General features: G+C 40.6%; 3 protein-coding genes across 5 annotated transcripts in view; all 3 read left to right on the top strand.

Moving 5' to 3' along the window:
• lrrc38a (leucine rich repeat containing 38a) lies at nt 1-5,017 on the top strand (the record flags this gene model as incomplete). The annotated part of the gene is made up of 2 exons (XM_083895040.1): nt 1-628; nt 4,770-5,017. 2 exons carry the CDS (start codon nt 1-3, stop codon nt 5,015-5,017), a joined length of 876 nt encoding a protein of 291 aa, XP_083751166.1.
• A 3,753-nt stretch (nt 5,018-8,770) lies between these two features.
• On the top strand, nt 8,771-10,255 carry LOC310931810 (dynein regulatory complex protein 10-like; the record flags this gene model as incomplete). Its single annotated transcript, XM_083895039.1, has 1 exon — nt 8,771-10,255. The coding sequence occupies one exon, from the start codon at nt 8,771-8,773 to the stop codon at nt 10,253-10,255; it is 1,485 nt and encodes a 494-aa protein (XP_083751165.1).
• A 1,846-nt stretch (nt 10,256-12,101) lies between these two features.
• The window catches only part of vps13d (vacuolar protein sorting 13 homolog D), a 48,052-nt gene continuing 41,978 nt past the window's right edge, over nt 12,102-18,175 (top strand). For all 3 annotated transcript variants that reach the window (XM_083895146.1, XM_083895145.1, XM_083895144.1), the window contains exons 1-10: nt 12,102-12,230; nt 12,361-12,518; nt 13,760-13,921; nt 14,268-14,345; nt 15,018-15,208; nt 15,645-15,725; nt 16,199-16,315; nt 16,631-16,735; nt 17,673-17,843; nt 18,065-18,165. In XM_083895146.1, coding sequence (XP_083751272.1) covers nt 13,825-13,921; nt 14,268-14,345; nt 15,018-15,208; nt 15,645-15,725; nt 16,199-16,315; nt 16,631-16,735; nt 17,673-17,843; nt 18,065-18,165 — 941 coding nt within the window. In that variant the 5' untranslated portion in view covers nt 12,102-12,230; nt 12,361-12,518; nt 13,760-13,824. The remainder of the gene's footprint in view (nt 12,231-12,360; nt 12,519-13,759; nt 13,922-14,267; nt 14,346-15,017; nt 15,209-15,644; nt 15,726-16,198; nt 16,316-16,630; nt 16,736-17,672; nt 17,844-18,064; nt 18,166-18,175) is intronic.

Here is an 18,175-nt window from a genome sequence, read left to right as displayed (position 1 = left end):
ATGTCACCATGCATTAACTGGCTGCAGCCTTTCCTCGCTTTGATCTCCTCCACTTTGCTCGCACGAGGCCACAACTGTCCGTCCCACTGCTCATGTCCAGACCACCACACTGTGGACTGCACTGGCAAAGGTCTAACACGAGTCCCAGACTCCATTCCTCTGAATGTCCGTCGTATCCTGCTCTCCAACAACTGGATTCCTTGGATCCCATCAGACTTCCTGGTCCTCTACAGTGATCTAGTCTATCTGGATCTGAGAAATAACTCCCTCACCAAAATGGACCCAGGAACCCTGAGTACATCCTCCAGATTAGTCTTCTTGGACCTAGGGAACAACAACCTGACAGAAATTCCTTCAGGAACATTTGGGGAATCCAGAAGTTTGATCAAACTGCGACTGGGGAACAACCCCTATCTCACTGTGGTGGGTAAGGATGCTTTTATGGGCTTGACTTCCTTGAGGGAGCTGGATCTGGAGAGAAATGGCTTCACAGAGCTGGATGTCAGAGTCCTCGAACCCCTACCTTCTCTTCAGAGGCTTCGACTCGAGGGAAACCCCTGGCTCTGCAACTGCCACTTTGCCAAGCTTTTTGTGTGGCTAACAGAGAACAGCCACAAGCTGCCGACAGGTAACATACAATGCTTTAAGTGTGAACTTGCAGTTGTTTGAGCCATGCCAGAACAGAAGAAAGCCAGTCATTTACCATAAGTACATTCAACATTTGATTGATCAGTGGATTTTCCAGAGAGTAAATGCAATGAGTTGTCAAAGTAAAGTAAATGAATGAAGATAACTTGTCTTGTTGGTAACAGTGGTGTGATCTGACGGACAGCAGGGTTCTTGTATTCAGATTTCATCAAAACTATCTTTGTTGACAAATGTTAGCTAAGTGCTTTTAAACATCTTGAATGATCTTAGGAAACTAAACCCCTACTTTGACCGAGGGCTCTTCTATGTGGAGTTTGCATGTTCTTCCCTATGTGCATGGGTTATTTCAGGTACTATTGGTTCCTCCCACACTCCAAAAACATGCCGTTTGGTGATTAGGCTAATTGGACAGGTGTGAATATGACCTGTCCTGTGTATACCCTATATCAGCTGGGATTGGCTTATTGGCTCGCCCCGTGACCCACATGTGGACAATGGAGTGGTAGAAAATAATAACGTCAGTAAATTAACATTTTTCATACCACCAATTTTTTTTAGCAAGAATGCTAACATTATGTAACCACATTAACCTTTTTTATGGTATGTTGTTATATTATGTATCACAGTCTACAAGCCACCACACTCACTTAAATAATACAGATACATAGAGTTCAGTGCATTTGACTTTAAAAACAGTGTGTTTGTTCACTATGTTGTCTATTAACATTATTCCTCCATTTTGATGTCTGCATTTCGACTCCTCACAACAAAATCTTTCTACACAGTGTGTGAGTCTATAATGCGCCTGTTTAGAGTATGTAAACATATCATATCAGATAGAATGTGTCTGTCTCTGTGTTGTTATGTTATCTTCCTGTAGATGTGTGTGTGTAACCCTCTGTGGTTGTATCGTGTGCAGAAAAGGCATCTATGCATTTGTGTGCACCGGAATAAAAACAGTTGCACATAATATACACCTATTTCTGCATGTACACACAATAACATGTGTTTATGTGTGTTTTAATAAACATGGAAATGTACGTGTGTGTATGTGTGTCTGTCTGTCTGTCTCCTACATGTCTGTGTGAGCATGAGTCTGGTACCACGTGACTGCAATCTCACCAAGCAATGAGGTCACTGAGTCCCTTTTTGTGTGGAAAACCCCTTCTGGTCTTACAGTGACTCAAACACACAATTGCACATGGACACATTTGACAGTGATGTCTAGTGACTCCTGGGTACAGCAGTCCTGCAGAGGAGTCAGGATAAAATGGAGGTGACTCTCTCTACACAGTGGACTCAGTGTCACTCAGTGGGGAATATCACGGTCCACAATTGTAAACTGTCTTCTCAGTTTTGTTTCAAACAAAACATATTCTCTGAACCACAATTACATTACTTATTTACATGTCTGAAGACATTTGCATATCAACCTGATAGTGTTTTACCATAAATGTGGAAATAAGGGATATCAGTGGCTTGAGTAGCTTTATTCTCAAAGTCCAAAATATCAAGTATTCTCAAAGTATTCATTCTAGAATGACTGACGGCACTGTGAAACAGAGTGTATCATCTGCAAAGGAAAGAATGAAAATGATAATGACTGCAAAAAAAGAAAGAAAATTGAATAGCTGTTAAATAAGGATTAAAGGTGGAGTAGGCACAATTATGCCTCACATGACGTAACCTTGTTATCTGTCGCATAACAGAAATCCCTGCTATGACCTTTCACAATTGTGCATAATTGTGTAATTACTGTAAATAAGCAAACAATGGCAGAGTTAAAGGGTGAATTCCAATTCCTTGCTTAACCCTCAATCTCAAAAATGTGCATTCCCGCTAGTTCAAGTGCTGTCCCGATTCTCAGAAAAATTAAGTTGAGGGGCAAGTTTAAGGGCTGTATCACCCTCAATATTGAGATTTTCCGAGACCACCCTTGGGAGCAAGGGCTACCCAGAATGCATTGCATGTTTTCACATAACAAAGATGGCGCTGAATGCAGACTAAGCCATGGATGTATAATATGAACTGGATAGAGCTCCGCCCCCTCTGCCTTGAAGACAATTTTTGCATGGTGGCCACTGTGGGTACTGCAACAAAAAATCCCATGGAGCCCAAAAAGCAATTTTCCTATTGACTGCAATAGTAAAAGAGACGCGTGTAAAAGTGTCCACAGGACACCTCGAGACATGGACACAGGCTTTTATAAATCTTTATATTATGTATTTTTAGTTCATGGAGTTTCATGTTTGAAAAACATTCCTAAAGGCCATAAAAAGCCCAGACAAATCTTATTTCTCAGAGTGACGTCACAGCTGTGTACGAGCACAGCCAAGCGCGGTCATGTGGCGTCTCGGGAACAGCGCTGCTGTCAGTGAACCGTACGACAAAAAAATGAAAACTTTATGAAAAATGTGAATAAATGAAGACAATGAGGGGGTTTCGTTTACATTTTTAAAATATTATGACAAAGCAGGTTTTAGTTGTTTATTCGGCGCTCATTAACATTTATTTTCAAACGTATTATCGATGTATTAACGAGCTGCTTTGTGGGTTCATTGAGGAGAGGAGACTGACATGCTGCACTTTATCACTGTGTTCAGTCCTGGACATCGTGACACTGATGACGGTGTGGACTACGGAACTGTGACCGTGTGATGCACTGAGATCTGCTGTCACTTCACCACTGATTCCCGGGGAGGCTGATTGTCTTATCGTCACCATCGGTTCATAAAGTTACTGTTAAATGTGATGAACACGCAAATTATAGTTGAATATAAACGTGTTGATTGAAAGAATCGGGAGTTATAAAACTACTTTAACACGTTGTTATTGTTCGTAATAATAATTATACAATTATATAAGGGAAATCAGACAAAAACAACATGATTCCTGTAACACATATAAAGTAATAGTCACGGTCCTAACCCAAATAAACCATTTTTATTGATCGTTTTAATCTTTAACTACGTCATTGTACTTTTCAGCTTCACTATATTCACTTTGATATCGTTGGTTTTGCATTTATTTACAAATCCATGGTTAAAAGCCGAATTTAATGTGACGGCGGTATTCATGAAATCCACTAGCACACGTCAGTAGCATACTCCCATCATGCCTTTCGCTGTTCATGTACGCGCCGAGCAAGTCGATAACGTGGACAGCTCGTTCACATAGCCGAGATCGTTTGGACACACGATCGTTTGCTATCGTTTACTTTTCAATAAGCCGTGGTGTGCGGTAACTGTCAGCTGAATATGTCCGTGGTTGTGGTATTTGTATGAGTATCATCTTATAACTAACTGACAACCTAATAACTTAATATATATGTGTTTTTCTTTTTTGGAGTTGACAGACTGGACGCAGCTTTCGCGTTATTCTGCCCCCCATAGTTTGAAGACGTATCTGCACCCTCAACACTTGGTTTTGAGGGCCAGTTAAGATTAAGGGTTGAGCTTGAGGGTTAAGGTTGAGGGTTAAGGTTGAGGGTTAAGATAGGAATTGGAATTGGCCAAAAATCTGCATCCTGTTTATAGTTTGTACAAGCCCAGAGTAAGTGAATGGTCATGGGATTCATTTAGGTTAAGGGCCCTGGTATAGTTCCGCACATGGACCCTATGCGCATCGTGCACATGACGCGAAGTGCATCATTAACACGCAACACACAGCCCAGATTTTGGAACCGCGCGCAGAGAGTGAAAAACATTTTTGACCACAGAAAAAGTAGTCACCAAGGATAACCATTCAAGCCTCGACCGGGCAAACCTCGAACTGACTGACACCCCGAATTCCCTGCCCGACAGACCTTTCAGCCGTGAGCCGGGTCTGTGCAATACAATGTGCAATGTGAAGCTCGGCATGTGTGCGGAAGTATTCCACGGGCTTAAGCAGTTTTCCTCTGATACAGAGCCAAAATACTTGCATGGCTGCTGATCATATGGATACAGAAACAAGTGTTTACAGGATCAATTCTGCGCCAGACACTCACAGGTCAACAATAGACCTCCTTGGCTGAACAGCCAATTGTTACTGGTCCCCCACCCTGCATTGTTGTATTTGCTCTGATCTCCAACTTAGCGTAATAAATGCCGTGTTTCATTCATTGTTTTCATGCTTCCCAGGTATGGAAGGGATCGAGTGCTCTCTGCCTCTGCATGGACGCCACATTCCCCTGAGTTTACTCTCTGAAGACAGTTTCAGGCAGTGCCATGGTAACCTCACCCTCATGGACTACCTCATTGTCATTTTCTCTGGCATATGCGTGTCAGTGGCAGCCATCGTAGCCAGTTTCTTCCTCGCTTCCACAGTCCACTGTTTCCAGCGACTCAGTAAAGGCAGCAATGGAGACGAGGAGGACGGGAACCAATGACGGGGAAAGGGAACATGGGAGTTTTCGCACTGAGCTTCTATTCCAAATCCAGGTAAAGTGTGAGCGGAAGGGAGGATTAGTGGTAGGGACAAAGCTGTTTCTAGGGTCTCTGGGGGCCCAAGGCAAAGAGGGACATTGGGGGTCCTCTTTGAACCCCTCTTTGAACTGTCACAAACTATTGACCTAAGAGATATGCCATCTGACACGGACTCTCACAGGTCAACAATACCTGTGAGAGTCACGTTGTTCTCTGTAAGTCCACACACCACCTAGTGACATTGTTGTGGGGCTGTTATCAGTTATCTGTAGGAGGGGCTCCCTCTCAACTCTGGGAATGAGGCAATTGCCTAGTTAGCTTAACCTGCTAAGATAAAAAAGACTGAACCAAAGGAAAAATGGTGAACAAAGAAAGCTTGTAAATTGTCGTCTGTGATCATTCACAAGGAATTATGACTGTTTTGGGAAACATGAGCATTGGTTTGTCCATCTTTGAATGTATCAATTTTGCTTATCAGTACCAATCAACCAATCAATCATGTCAGTCTTAGGCCAATTCCAATTCCTATCTTAACCCTCAAGCTCAACCCTTAATCTTATCTGGTCCTCAAAACCAAGTGTTTAGGGTTATTTTGTCTTAGAAATGGGACACCCCTTAAATGCAGCTATGTCTTCAGACTGTGGGGGGCAGAATAACACAAAAGCTGCGTCCAGTCTGTCAACTCCAAAAAAGAAGAAGAAAAACGCATTTACGTCACGATTATTTATTACAATCCATTTGTCAGTCAAGTTATTAGGTTGTCAGTTAGTTATAAGATGATACTCATACAAATACCACAACCACGAACATATTCAGCTGACAGTTACCGCACACCACGGCTTATTGAAAAGTAAATGATAGCAAACGATCGCTTGTCCGCACCGGCCGGCTATTGACAAAAGATCGTAAAATAAAAATAAATGTTACGCAACAATGACATAAGTAGTCCATAAAATGGGCCTAAACTAAGATAATACAATGGTTTTCATAATTTTTATATCTCTATTAACAAAAAAAAAATCTAATTTGTAGCGTACTCGTTTCACCACTTTCGGCGCCATCTTTGTTATGTCAAAACACGCAATGCATTCTGGGTAGCCCTTGCTCCAAGGGTGGTCTCGGAAAATCTCAATATTGAGGGCAATACAGCCCTTAAACTTGCCCCTCAACTTAATTTTTCTGAGAATCGGGACAGCACTTGCACTAGCGGGAGCACACATTTTTGAGATTGAGGGTTAAGCAAGGAGTTGGAATTCACCCTTAGTATTGTGGCTAACCATGCTCATCTCAATACATCCTCTAGTCAGTGCGTCATATCTAAAACGTGCTTTTACGTCAGTGAGTTCAGTGAACTTCAGTGGCCATATTTGAATCCAGTAGAACAGGATGTAGAACAGGAACTTGGCAGCATAAATGTGAAGCTGACAGTGACAATGACATGAACATCTGAGGTTCTTTGACAGCAAGGTACAAGGAATTCCTAATAAAGTCCTTTGTGAGTGTATTTTTTCATAGCACATTTGTATGGTATTCATGGAAAAAAAAAGTTTTTTATTCTTCATTAAACTTATTTATTTGTACGGACTTCTGGTGGTTTTCTGAATGTATATTGGATTTTAATATGATGACATGCAGTGTTTTTTTTTAATTCTGCACATTTCCTTTCAAAATTACATTATGTACATTTGCCTGATGATTGGCATTAAAGAGAACTGATTTGTGTCATAATTAACTTAAACTGCCTTACCTCCTGAAGGCTATGGGAACAAAAACCTAATGAAAACAGACTGAAGAGCCAAGGTCCTCTCTGTAAAGCCCCAGACACTCCCTATCTGATGATGTTGTTACCTGAGTGCCAACTGGATTTTGTAATCTCTAATTTGAAAGGGCTTCATGTGTCATGATTATTGAGGATGAATGCCATCTACCAGGACATTTCATTAGATGAAGTAAAAGGCATAGTTGACAGTGGATTGCAATAAACATGTAATAAAGAGATTTTGCTGAAATGTGAAATGCTTAATCCTTTTTGTTGTCTGATAAAACTGATGATTGTCTCTATTTGCAGCTGGCTCTCTCTGTCGAGGCAGTCTACTTTGTCAAGGTTTTGGTTTACAGCATTCTTTTTTTTTTCATGTGCAAGTATTAGCATTAGCACATAGAAATCTACAATAACATAAGAATATATCCATCACTTGTTTGAATCGTTTTGTAAAACCACTCCCCACACCAAAGCACAAAGAGAAAACCAGTGACTTTACATCATGGCACACACAAGTTGTTTATCAACCAATGTCGCCATCATAAAGTTCAATGTGTTATTTTGTGAGTTAAGCTATTAAAAAAAAAAAAAAAAAAAAATACAGTTTGAATTAAACTAACTCCCAAATTCCAGCAAGCTAAAATCACTGGTTTTCTTTATGGACTTTGGTTAGGTAGAGAGAGCAGATTAACAAAGTCCATTAATTCAGTGTAACATTCTCATCAGTGGAATTTGTTGATATTGCTGTATGGTTATACGCAGGGTGTGGTTTGTCAAAAAAACAGAGAAGGGGGGGGGGTGTTATAACAAAAAACAATTTTGGTCTTATGTTATGTTGTCAATGCGTCTTCCCGTCGCACTCACTAAAGTCAATGCATTGCAATTATAGTATATTACATTATAGAGATAGGGATAGGAAAACCAGAGGGGGGAAATTCCCCCCATCCTCCCTACAAATCACACCCTGTTGTATGTTCATTCCAATAGAATCCCTTTAGGTGCTGGTGGCTATGTGTGTAAAGGGATGATGCGATGATGACGGTTCAAAACGTAGAAGCCCGACAGTGGATCTGTGAGGTGGAACAGATGGCCCCATGCCACTGTGGACCCGGTCTGGATTATGCAGGGAGAAAGCACAAGAGCCAGCCAATGGGCTTGGGTGTTTATTAGTCAGCAGTAGTGTAATGAAGGATTTACATCTGCCAGGACTGATGTTGATGTGTGTGGGGGGCTGGAGTGAGATTGTCATGTTTGTGTGCTCTGTGTTTGCAGCATGGGACAACAGACAAAACACAGCAAAAGCAGAAAGGTAGATGAAACGTTTCTGAAGAGAAATCAGATTTAGGATTGCAAAAGTGAATGTGAAGTCTATTTGCAGAGAGAAATTATGTTGACCCCCACCTCTGCCACCCTCTGGTCATCACATGACGAACAGAGAACTTGAAAAAATAACGCACTTAAACTTGGTGGAGGCATGCAAAAATCCGGATTTTCTCTATGGCCTTATATACAGTATATATATACACACACTGTATGTACATATATATGTGTATACATGTCAAAAACAGAACAGAATAAACAGCACTGGTATTATAAAGTAATATGTCCACATTTCGAGCACAGAATAAAATGTGCTGTACACAAGATCATAGGCAGATCAAAGGCAGTGTAATACTGACTCTGAATGCTTTGTAATAATAAATATTTTTGATTTGTTTGATTGTAAAATTATTATTATTATTAGAAGAAGAAGAAGAATGCAAAAGACAACTGCCACAATATCAAAGGAAATGTTCCTAAGCAGTAAGACAGAAGGAAGAGGCAAAATATAAAGAAGGCAGTGATGCAACGTCACTGATGCTATCTGCCATAAAACACCAATAACTGCTAAAAACAAAAGCGGGTGAAAAAGATATAACAAAGAGAGTAGTAGTTTTTAACTGCTACTAACACCATGGATTTCTCGGAGTTACCTAGTGATGCGGAAAGAATAATTCAGTGTGTGGATGACCTGAAGAAAAAGCTCCTCCCTGTGGAGGCTCAGCGAATCTCACGCATATGGGAAAACTGCATCAGTCAAATTGAGATTGTGGCAACTCTGCCTGCCAACCTGCACAGTGCTTCAAGTGAAATGGACGAAGAGCTGATGAAAAAACTTAAAAAGCATCAGCTATCATGTCAGCGACTGGAGAGAGACACACAAGAAGGTCTCGAGCAGGAGTCAGAGGGAGCAGCAACAAAGGGAGCAAGGTCCCGTCTTGAGAAAGACATCCAGAGTTCTGTCCGGGATGTGCTCAGGTTTCTCCGCTCACATCCAGATACCATTTTTGATTTGAGGGAAGTACAAAGTACGGAAGTAGGAGAGAGTGAGAACAAACTAATTCGAGAGCTTAAGGGGTTTCACAGCCATATGCTCAACAAATTACTCACCAGTCCATTTGAGGAGTCACAGTCCACCCTCCAAAATCTGGTAACTACACCTTTGCAGCAAGTCCTCCATGATGTGGAGCACATGTCATCACTGGAAGCAGATACAGCCAAAGCCATCAATCACATAGATATAAAGATTTCTCAGAAAAACGCTGAGATTGAAAATCTGCGGCAACAATTTTCAATGTTATCAGTCACAGATGAGATGTATCAGCATAATCATCATACATCAGAGAAAAAGGCAAATATGCAAAAGCAAATTGATCATCTCAAGATTCAGCTCAACATTTCAAAGCAGGAGAACACAGAGGCATTGGTGATACTCCACAAGGAAAATGAGAATGTGGAGAAAATACTTGACTTGCGCCAAACATTTGACAATGATGTAGAAGAAAAAGAGGCTACCATTCAGCTGGAGAAAAATCATCATAAAAGGGAGACGCTTGAGTTGGGGATGCAAGACACTTTGCAGCAGCAATTGGTGTCACAGCTGAAAGACAAGAAGGATCGGCTACAAAGCAATTCATTGGAGAAACAGGCAAGTATACAGCAGAGAATTGATCAACTGGATATTCAGCTCGACAAGTTAAAACAGGAGAACGCAGAGGGAGAGATGCAACTGAAAAAGAAAAATGAAGAAGTGGAGAAAATAAAAAGAGGCCTGCGCCAAACTTTTGACAAAGACCATGAAGAAAAACAGGGTACCTTGGAGATGGAAGAACTTGATAATGAAAAAGAGCTGACCAAGTTGAAGAAGCTAGAAAATGCCTTTTCTGTCATAGAAGGGGAGTACAACCAGATCCAGGAGAGGCTGGCAGAGGAGCAAAGGCAGAGGGATTTGCTGAAGATAAGGATCAGAGCTGTTGTGATTGCCCAAGCTTGGTGGAGAGGCTACAAGGCTCGCAAGGCATTAAAGAACAAGGAAGAAACTGATGTGGGCGACGCAAAGGGCAAAAAGAAAGGTGGGAAGAAGGGGGGCAAAAAAGGCAAATCCAAAAAGAAAAAATAAACCAGTGTTTCTTTCATCATCCTGGTTCTACACCCACACACACACATACATACACACGCATCAACGATGTGAGCGGAAATATGTCAGTGGCTCTGAGCACAAAGGGACTGTTTTTGTTGTTGTTGGGGGCGGAGCCATGATCGGATAGCGATCGGATTTGATATGGACACCGGAGACACATGAGTAAATGCATGTGGTGAAGTTCTATTCGATTGCTTTCTGATCACAGAAAACACGTTCTTATACCAGGTGTAAAGGGGGCCATAGAGTCTACATGAACAGTATGACATTTTGAATGCTTTGATTTTGAAAAGCCTGTGGAGCAAATACCTTTGTACCTCATAATAAGTGTTCCTGTTGTTAATTTATGTATTTTTATCGTTTATTGAAATAAAGATGTATTCGTGATATACATTTTCTTGGGGTCTAAGCATATGATCACCCCACAAAATGTTTTTAATTTACCTGGTACATCAATTCTCCTGACCTTATTTTCTAAGAAATGCTGCACCTGCAGGGGTAATAAAAATCCTCCACTTTGATTGACAGTCTGTCTCTCTTATAAATGTTTTGTCATCTTACGACTGTCCTCTTACCACATCAAGAGTTAAATATACATTGAGTAAAATGAGGTTGAATTATTTTCATTTGACAGAAATGGAAGCTAGAATATCTCTCGATTAATTGCATAACTATCCAATGTTTCGCTTGACAGGCTTGAAACTTGGCAGGTAACTTATTAAGGGCACTGGTGTGTGCAGTGACGACTTTGGTGAAGTTTGGACAAGACACATGAGAGATATTGGTAGAAATGTAACAGATATATTGCCAAATTAGTCAAGTGAATAATTACTTCTCATTTGTTTGCCTGACAATAGATAATCTACTGTATGTTTTTTCTCTTGCTTTTCTATTGGCTGAAATATTATGGCCGAAGAGGAGACCTGTGTACCTGTGCTCAATCGCTCTTCCTTTACTAGTACCCGAATGTCTGTCACAGTAAATTGAAATTGAATTTTGAGAACTGTATTTGAATTGTGAGAATAAAATATATAGATTTTTTCCAATGCAATGATTCAACTTAAACAATACACATTTGAATTATGGTGGCACATAGTTCAGCCCATACTTTTCATTCAAACTGTGAAGAGTGCTCTGTAAAGTTTATTATTATTAAATCCCTGCCAAATCAAATATGCAGATAAATATGCATTATAGCAACACCTACAGAGGGAGATATTATTATCATTATCATCAATCAATCATTATTCATTGAAGCACTTTTCATGCATAAAAAAATGCAACACAAAGTGCTGTTTCTTTTTACAAGTATCTTCTTGATCGATGAGCCATGTATTGTTTGTACATTTTGTTCATTGAATTTGATACATGATCTGCAGCTCGTGTTGCGTTTACTGTCTCTTCCTTTTATCGGATGCAGATTTAGATTGACATGCTAAACTTGAAAGTGCTCATGATATAACAGCTGTTACCTAATAATAAATACACCTGTGGAACGAATTCTGCAATTATACTTTGTAAAACATCCACATTCGTGGGCTGTTTCAAATCACTGACCTAAGTCAAGTAACTAACTTTAGTTTGGTTGTTCGAGGTCATTTGGAGTTGGAACGCAAAGTCGCCGTCTTCTCCGGTTCTACTCAAACGCAACATAAGAGGAATGGTTTGTTTTGGTCACATGACAGGAAGTATGTGTTGGAAGTTCACAGCTACAAGGAAGTGTGGTCATTTGCAATGCAGCGTACACATAACTCTGTAGTTTGGAGATACAACGATCGCTCTTTCATTCTTGGAGGAATAAACTGAGCTCGCTGTACAAACAGACCGTCAGTGTTGCGTTTGAGCGCGATGCCGTCGGCTTCGTGTTGACATGCTCCCTTGTTATGCTAGTTGTAGCTAAGTGTCAAGCTAACTGGGACCACAACCTTGTCCTGTCCACAGTCACCACGACCATGTGAGTGTGTTACGTTGTTTACTGATGGTGACGCTTTCCAATGGCCTCGTCGTCGTTTTAACTTTTTCCTCGCTCAACTAACGATTGTTGTTTAATGTGTTGACAACCCATGACACGCGGATCATGTAAGGCTGTCTGTCCCTGGAGCGTGTGTCCTGTGTTGCTGAGTGACTGTGGACTGTGACGGAACACGAGGATTTTGTAAAAGTGCCATTAGCCTGGCCGAGAATGGACTTAGCAGACCTGGGTCCATAAGTAGACGACGTGCTACATCTGTCGTTTGAGTCGGTGAGTATGTTTCACTAATGTGAACGCGGGGTTTATGGCAGCCTCCCAACTGTCGTAAAGTTACTGTCACAAAGTTACTGTCACTCTGCCAGTGACGGGGATAAGTGTCACGGCAGCCTCTGGTAAGCCGTGGACTGCGATAAGACTTGTTATTTCTAATTCTGCAGCTAACTTTAATGTAGGCTGTCAGTGAAGTTGCAGTGTGCTGCAGGCTGTGAATTTATCCACATTAAACGGACTGATTGGGAAAGTAAGGGAACCTGTTGGACGCGTTTTAGTTTCGTTTCTCAAGTGTTCGCGATAGCATTGTTGTGTATGAGTTTGTTCCCCCGTCGGAATGTGTTACCATTGAGGCGAAAACAACACAACCGAGGAGGGCTCACGGTAACCAACGGGAACCAATGCGGGACACGTACTGTATGTTGACTGGGAAACAGAAATACCCTGACACACCTGTGCTCGGTAATGTTGTCTCTTGTCCTGTGTGCCGCATATATCGACATATTGTCACTTCGGAAAGAGTCTGTAAAGCCAAAGTTCAGTTGAAATGTTGTCAGTCATATTATGTACTGACACATATTATTAGACAGTGCTTTCTGTGCTGTGCGCCCCCCCCCCCATTAGGTCCGTAGTGCTGGAAACCATACTGAGACCGGGGAGCTCACTCTCAGTGGAAATACAAAAAAAAATGGAGTCTAGTGGAATATGCCATCTTAAGTCTACAATGTCGTTTGAATAAGACATTAGGTATTTTAGTAGACATTTCTAAAAACCTTTCGTGTAGCCTCCTGTGCTGTATTTCTGTCAGGTTTAACACATTTATTGTGGAAATCCAGGTAAGATACTGCTGTGTTACACAACAGGATGTGTGTTGTTTGTATTAATTTCACTTACTGACGTGGTGATTGACACTACATTAATTGACATATTTGCAACACACACACAGCATACGATAACTTACTAATGTACCATAAATCAGAAGACACCACAGGACTTTTCTCTTCTCTCTTATGCAGTCATGTGACAGATATATTGCCAAATGTGAAAGAGAAAGTAATGGCAACAGATCCTGCCCTCACCTTCCTTTGATCTGTAATAAAGACAGAACAGTGTTTGGCAAATGGTGTCTCTCTTCTATAAGAGGGCAGGATGAATTTGGCCTGAAGAAGACACACTTCTGATTCACTTATAACTGCTTTGTACAACACAGGTTGATAAAATGCCTTTCTTTTGTTTCTCAGACATTGAGCACCTGAGGGCAGTTTCTCATCATCATAGTCTCTTGTCCTCACCCTGAGCTGTCAGGATGTTGGAGGGCCTCGTTGCCTGGGTGCTGAACACGTACCTGGGCAAATATGTCAGCAACCTGAACACAGATCAGCTCTCCATCGCCCTTCTGAAAGGTATACAGCAAGCAATGCTTCTATATTTCTGCCAATGTTAAACTAGCGACATTTAAGATCCAGTGTATAAAATAGATTTTTGCAGCATTACAATACGCCTTTTAAATGTACTTCATATACTCCATGCCTTGCTTGACAGAGGTTGCCATGAGTCTATGGTAGCCCAAAATGGACAAATCGGCCAGAGAATTTCCAGAATAAATTGGCAAACAAATGCACCTTTTTGTATTATAAACTTGAGGTCAAGTTTAAGAACACCAATTCAGACTCAAACACGCATTTAATAAACTGTTTTAATAACGTGTAATCAATCATGAGAGTGAAGCTCTTTGCTGTGATTTCTCAGGTGCAGTGGAGCTGGAGAACCTCCCTCTGAGGAAAGATGCCCTCAGGGAGTTTGATCTGCCATTTGAGGTCAAAGCAGGTGAGACAAGCTGACTATGTTATCATGGAGGACAATAGTCCAATATTAAACCAGCAATATGAGTATGTAAACTCCATGTAAAATATTTTTAATTCACAGACTACACAATAATATAATTAACATGTGATATAATCTAATTTCGATCAAATTTTGTGGATATTATATTATATGTCGCATTATAATATAGTTGTTGTTTTTTTACTGAAAATGAATGCACAGGCATATTCCCTTTGATAGGTTTGGTTCTTTTTCTCTATTCCTGTTGCATTTTGAGTATTATGTTGTTTTATATTGTCTTGTTGTATTTTCATTATGTATTTTAATGTCTTTTATGTTGTTGTTATAATGTTTGTATGGTGACCTTGAGTGTCTTCAAAGGTTCCTATTAATAACATTCATATCATTCCTATATATAAGTGAGTATTTTTTTATTCATTCAGCTTCTTGTAGCACTGACTGGATGATTAATGATTATTATTATTATTGTTATTATTATTTATAAGATATATTTTTTTAAATGAACACTACGTTTTCCATTTGTAGAAACTTCACTGAACTCTAATACAGAATTAACACATAAAGTCCGCATTATATCCAAAGGTTTGTTCTTAAGCCGTCAGCTTTAGGCTGTCTTTGTTACTTTCACCCACGCATCATCTCATCTCTCACCAGGCTTCATTGGAAAGATTACTCTCCAGATCCCCTTCTACCGTCCTCACAGTGACCCATGGGTCATCTCCATGTCCCAGCTCAGCCTCATCATTGGTCCTGCCCAGCTGCAGGAGTATGATGCAGAGAAGGAGAGAGAGGAGGAGAATACACGCAAAAAATATCTCCTCAAGGCTCTCGAAGATAAATTCAAAGTAGGTGGATCAGCACAAAAGATGGGACAGAAAATGTGACTTTGAATTGGTATGTATGTTTAGGCTTTGAGTTATACTGAACCTTGCATGCTCACAGGGACAGTAGACAGTAGAGAGGGGAGAGAAACGCTATAGATATGTTCTTGATGTTATTTCCCTGAGCTTTTATTCTCTGGTATTTTTAATGATTTGAAAACTCGGATGAAGAGCATTGGTATTTGATAGTATTAGATAATTGGATTTGGGACAACCGATGATTTTATCTGAATCAAATAATTGACCTGAATATTTCTGGCTTGGCCTCTGTGTCCTGATCTGTGTTTGTTTCGTCTCCTTCACTGTTCTCTTCCTAGCCTCTTTATCTTGAACATATTTTTTTTTGACAGTTTCATTGTCAACAGTGTACATGACATATACATATGTTTGTCTTCTCCAGAGTGAGTGTGAACAAAGAGGGGAGTCTTACTGGTACTCTGTCACTGCCTCGGTGGTCACCAGGATTGTGGAAAACATCGAGGTAACATATGACATCAGAAATAATTAAAACAAAAAAATGGAGACACCTTATTTAGAAAAATAATTAGAAAAATGGCTATTAAGCATTTACAACTTAAAAGTGTGTGAGATGTAGCAAGCAGCGCATTGCAGCTGAATATCTCGTACACCTCATTCTACCCTTCCAAACATATAGGATAAGGGTTGCCTTCAGTTGAGCGAGGAGTGTGAGTGAATGGAGAGAGAGAGAGAGAGAGAGAGTGAGAGTGAGAGCAAAGAAAACAGTGGAAACACCTATTGACTGTAAGAGGATCGAGGGAGGTGTTAAATCCAGTGTCGTTTCCCCTTATAACAGTGATTTAGTAGGTTTTACTTACTGTAAGTATGTACAGTATATACACGGCACTTTGTCACATCATAGGCATAATTGTAACCTCCAACAGCACACCAGGTAGATATTTTAGTACTAAACCTTTTTTTCTGGTGTACGTGTAGCTGAAGATCCAAGATGTGCATCTTAGATTTGAAGACGACTTCTCCAACCCAGAGAAACCCTTTTCCTTTGGGGTTTGCATCAAAAATGTTTCCGCTCAGAACCCCTCCAAGGAGTCGGTGAGTGTTCACTCGTGATGTGCAATTTCCTTAAGACCTCTGAGGGCCACAGCTCTGAGCAACACACAACACTATACGAGACAATAATTCACATATATATTATTGTTTTCATGTGAACGTGGTGATACAAAAAATCATTGCAGATTAATAATCAGTCCACTTCATGTTATTTCTGAATCTTTCATCACATGCATGTGGTTAATACAGTTGGTATGTATTTATACATAATGACTTGAAATATTCAGCTTATATTGCAAAAATATTCATTTGTGGTCTTTGCACTGAAGGTTAAATGGAACGTTTTTGTATTTGCAGACCCAGAAACTCCTCCGACAAAAGCAGCTAGAGATTGAAGACTTTAGTGTGTACTGGGACACAGAGAGTGAAATGCTGGGAAAACTGCCTGCAAACCAGATCCAGGTTAGTCATGTGATCACCCTCAACATTTAGGAGCCACGTCTTGCCAACCATGACATGGTTCTTCCTGAAAAGAGGAGGTGTCTTGTGGCTATATTGTTTGTGGTTTAGAGTTGCCAGTAGTGCTACTGAAGCTTCAACAGAGCATGGTGACATAGATAAGCAAGGATAACTGGCAACTCCTCTAATGTGGAGGACTTCTCACCATCACCATCGCTTGTATAATGTTTAACCTAACCATAATTTAAATATTAGCCCTGAACTCAACCAGCTCCTCCAGAAATGAGGTTCTGCCTCATTAGGACAAGGTTTGAGACCACCAGGAGAGTGGGATAATAAACTAACACAATGTTACAATGGGAAAAGCATTTTAGAGATGGAAATATTGTCTGGAGAGGTCATCTGTCAGGTCATACGTGACAGATGACATATTATGTCTTTGTTTTCATCTGGTGGGAGGGGCTTAGGACAGAGAGCTTCAATCTAAAAACGCTACAGCCATAATTGACTTTATGCACGGAGTGAGTGTCACTTACAAGCCTCTTTTGCTTCCAGGAATCTTTTACTTTTTAAGATGATTAAAATTTTTCAATATAGGTCAAAAACTTTCACATTGTCTTTTAGTTGTCATTTTAGAAGAGAGATTCAACATGGCCGAAAAGGAAGTTTTTTAACTCCTGCAGACACCGACTGTACAACATCTGTCCGTCGTTGGCTGACCGTTTACCAGAAATAATCAAGCTAGCTTATTGTAAACCAGGAAGAGACATGCGCACATGCTCTTCTTCTTTTTCTTGTTCTTCGGTGATGTACCCACGGTAGCAGAGGTCAATTTAGAGACTACTTATAACATGTCTGTAACACATGATGATAGGATAGAGAATAGAGAGAATAGATCCCATGATTGGATGAGAGGGTTCTGATTCGTTTTTTGTCACAGGATGCGATGACCCAGTGTATGCAGAGTCGGGAGCATCAATACATCTTTGAGCCTGTTCGCTCTTCAGTGCTGCTTAGAAGAAACACCACGAAGGAGCCGCTGAGGTCCCGACACACTCCTCGAGTTGAAGGCCAGATTCAGCTGGAGCCCATGTTGCTGCGCCTGTCGCAGGTTTGTGTAAACACCTGATTCACTTATCCAAGAATGTATACTTAAAAAATTGGAGAAAATACAAACGACAACAGAGTGTGGAAACCAAATGGGATCTCGATTACTATTGACTTTAATTTCATTTCCTTGAAGTGCTTGATCTGGCTAATGCCTACTTGTTAGCTCCTGTAATGTAATATTCAGACAAAGCTGTGACCTTTTGCATGGCTGTTTTCCATTAGGTGCAGTACCAGCAGATCATGGCCTTCCTTAAAGAGCTAGACCGTAGAGAGAGAGAGCTGCGTTATCGACAGTGGAGACCCAAAGTCCCCATTTCAGGAAAGTAAGTTTAC

Source organism: Microchirus variegatus (assembly GCF_963457635.1).
Source record: "Microchirus variegatus genome assembly, chromosome: 9".
In the NCBI taxonomy this organism is placed as follows: domain Eukaryota; kingdom Metazoa; phylum Chordata; class Actinopteri; order Pleuronectiformes; family Soleidae; genus Microchirus; species Microchirus variegatus.
The sequence above is the reverse complement of the archived record's forward strand: the minus strand, read 5'-3'. Positions and strand labels throughout refer to the sequence as shown.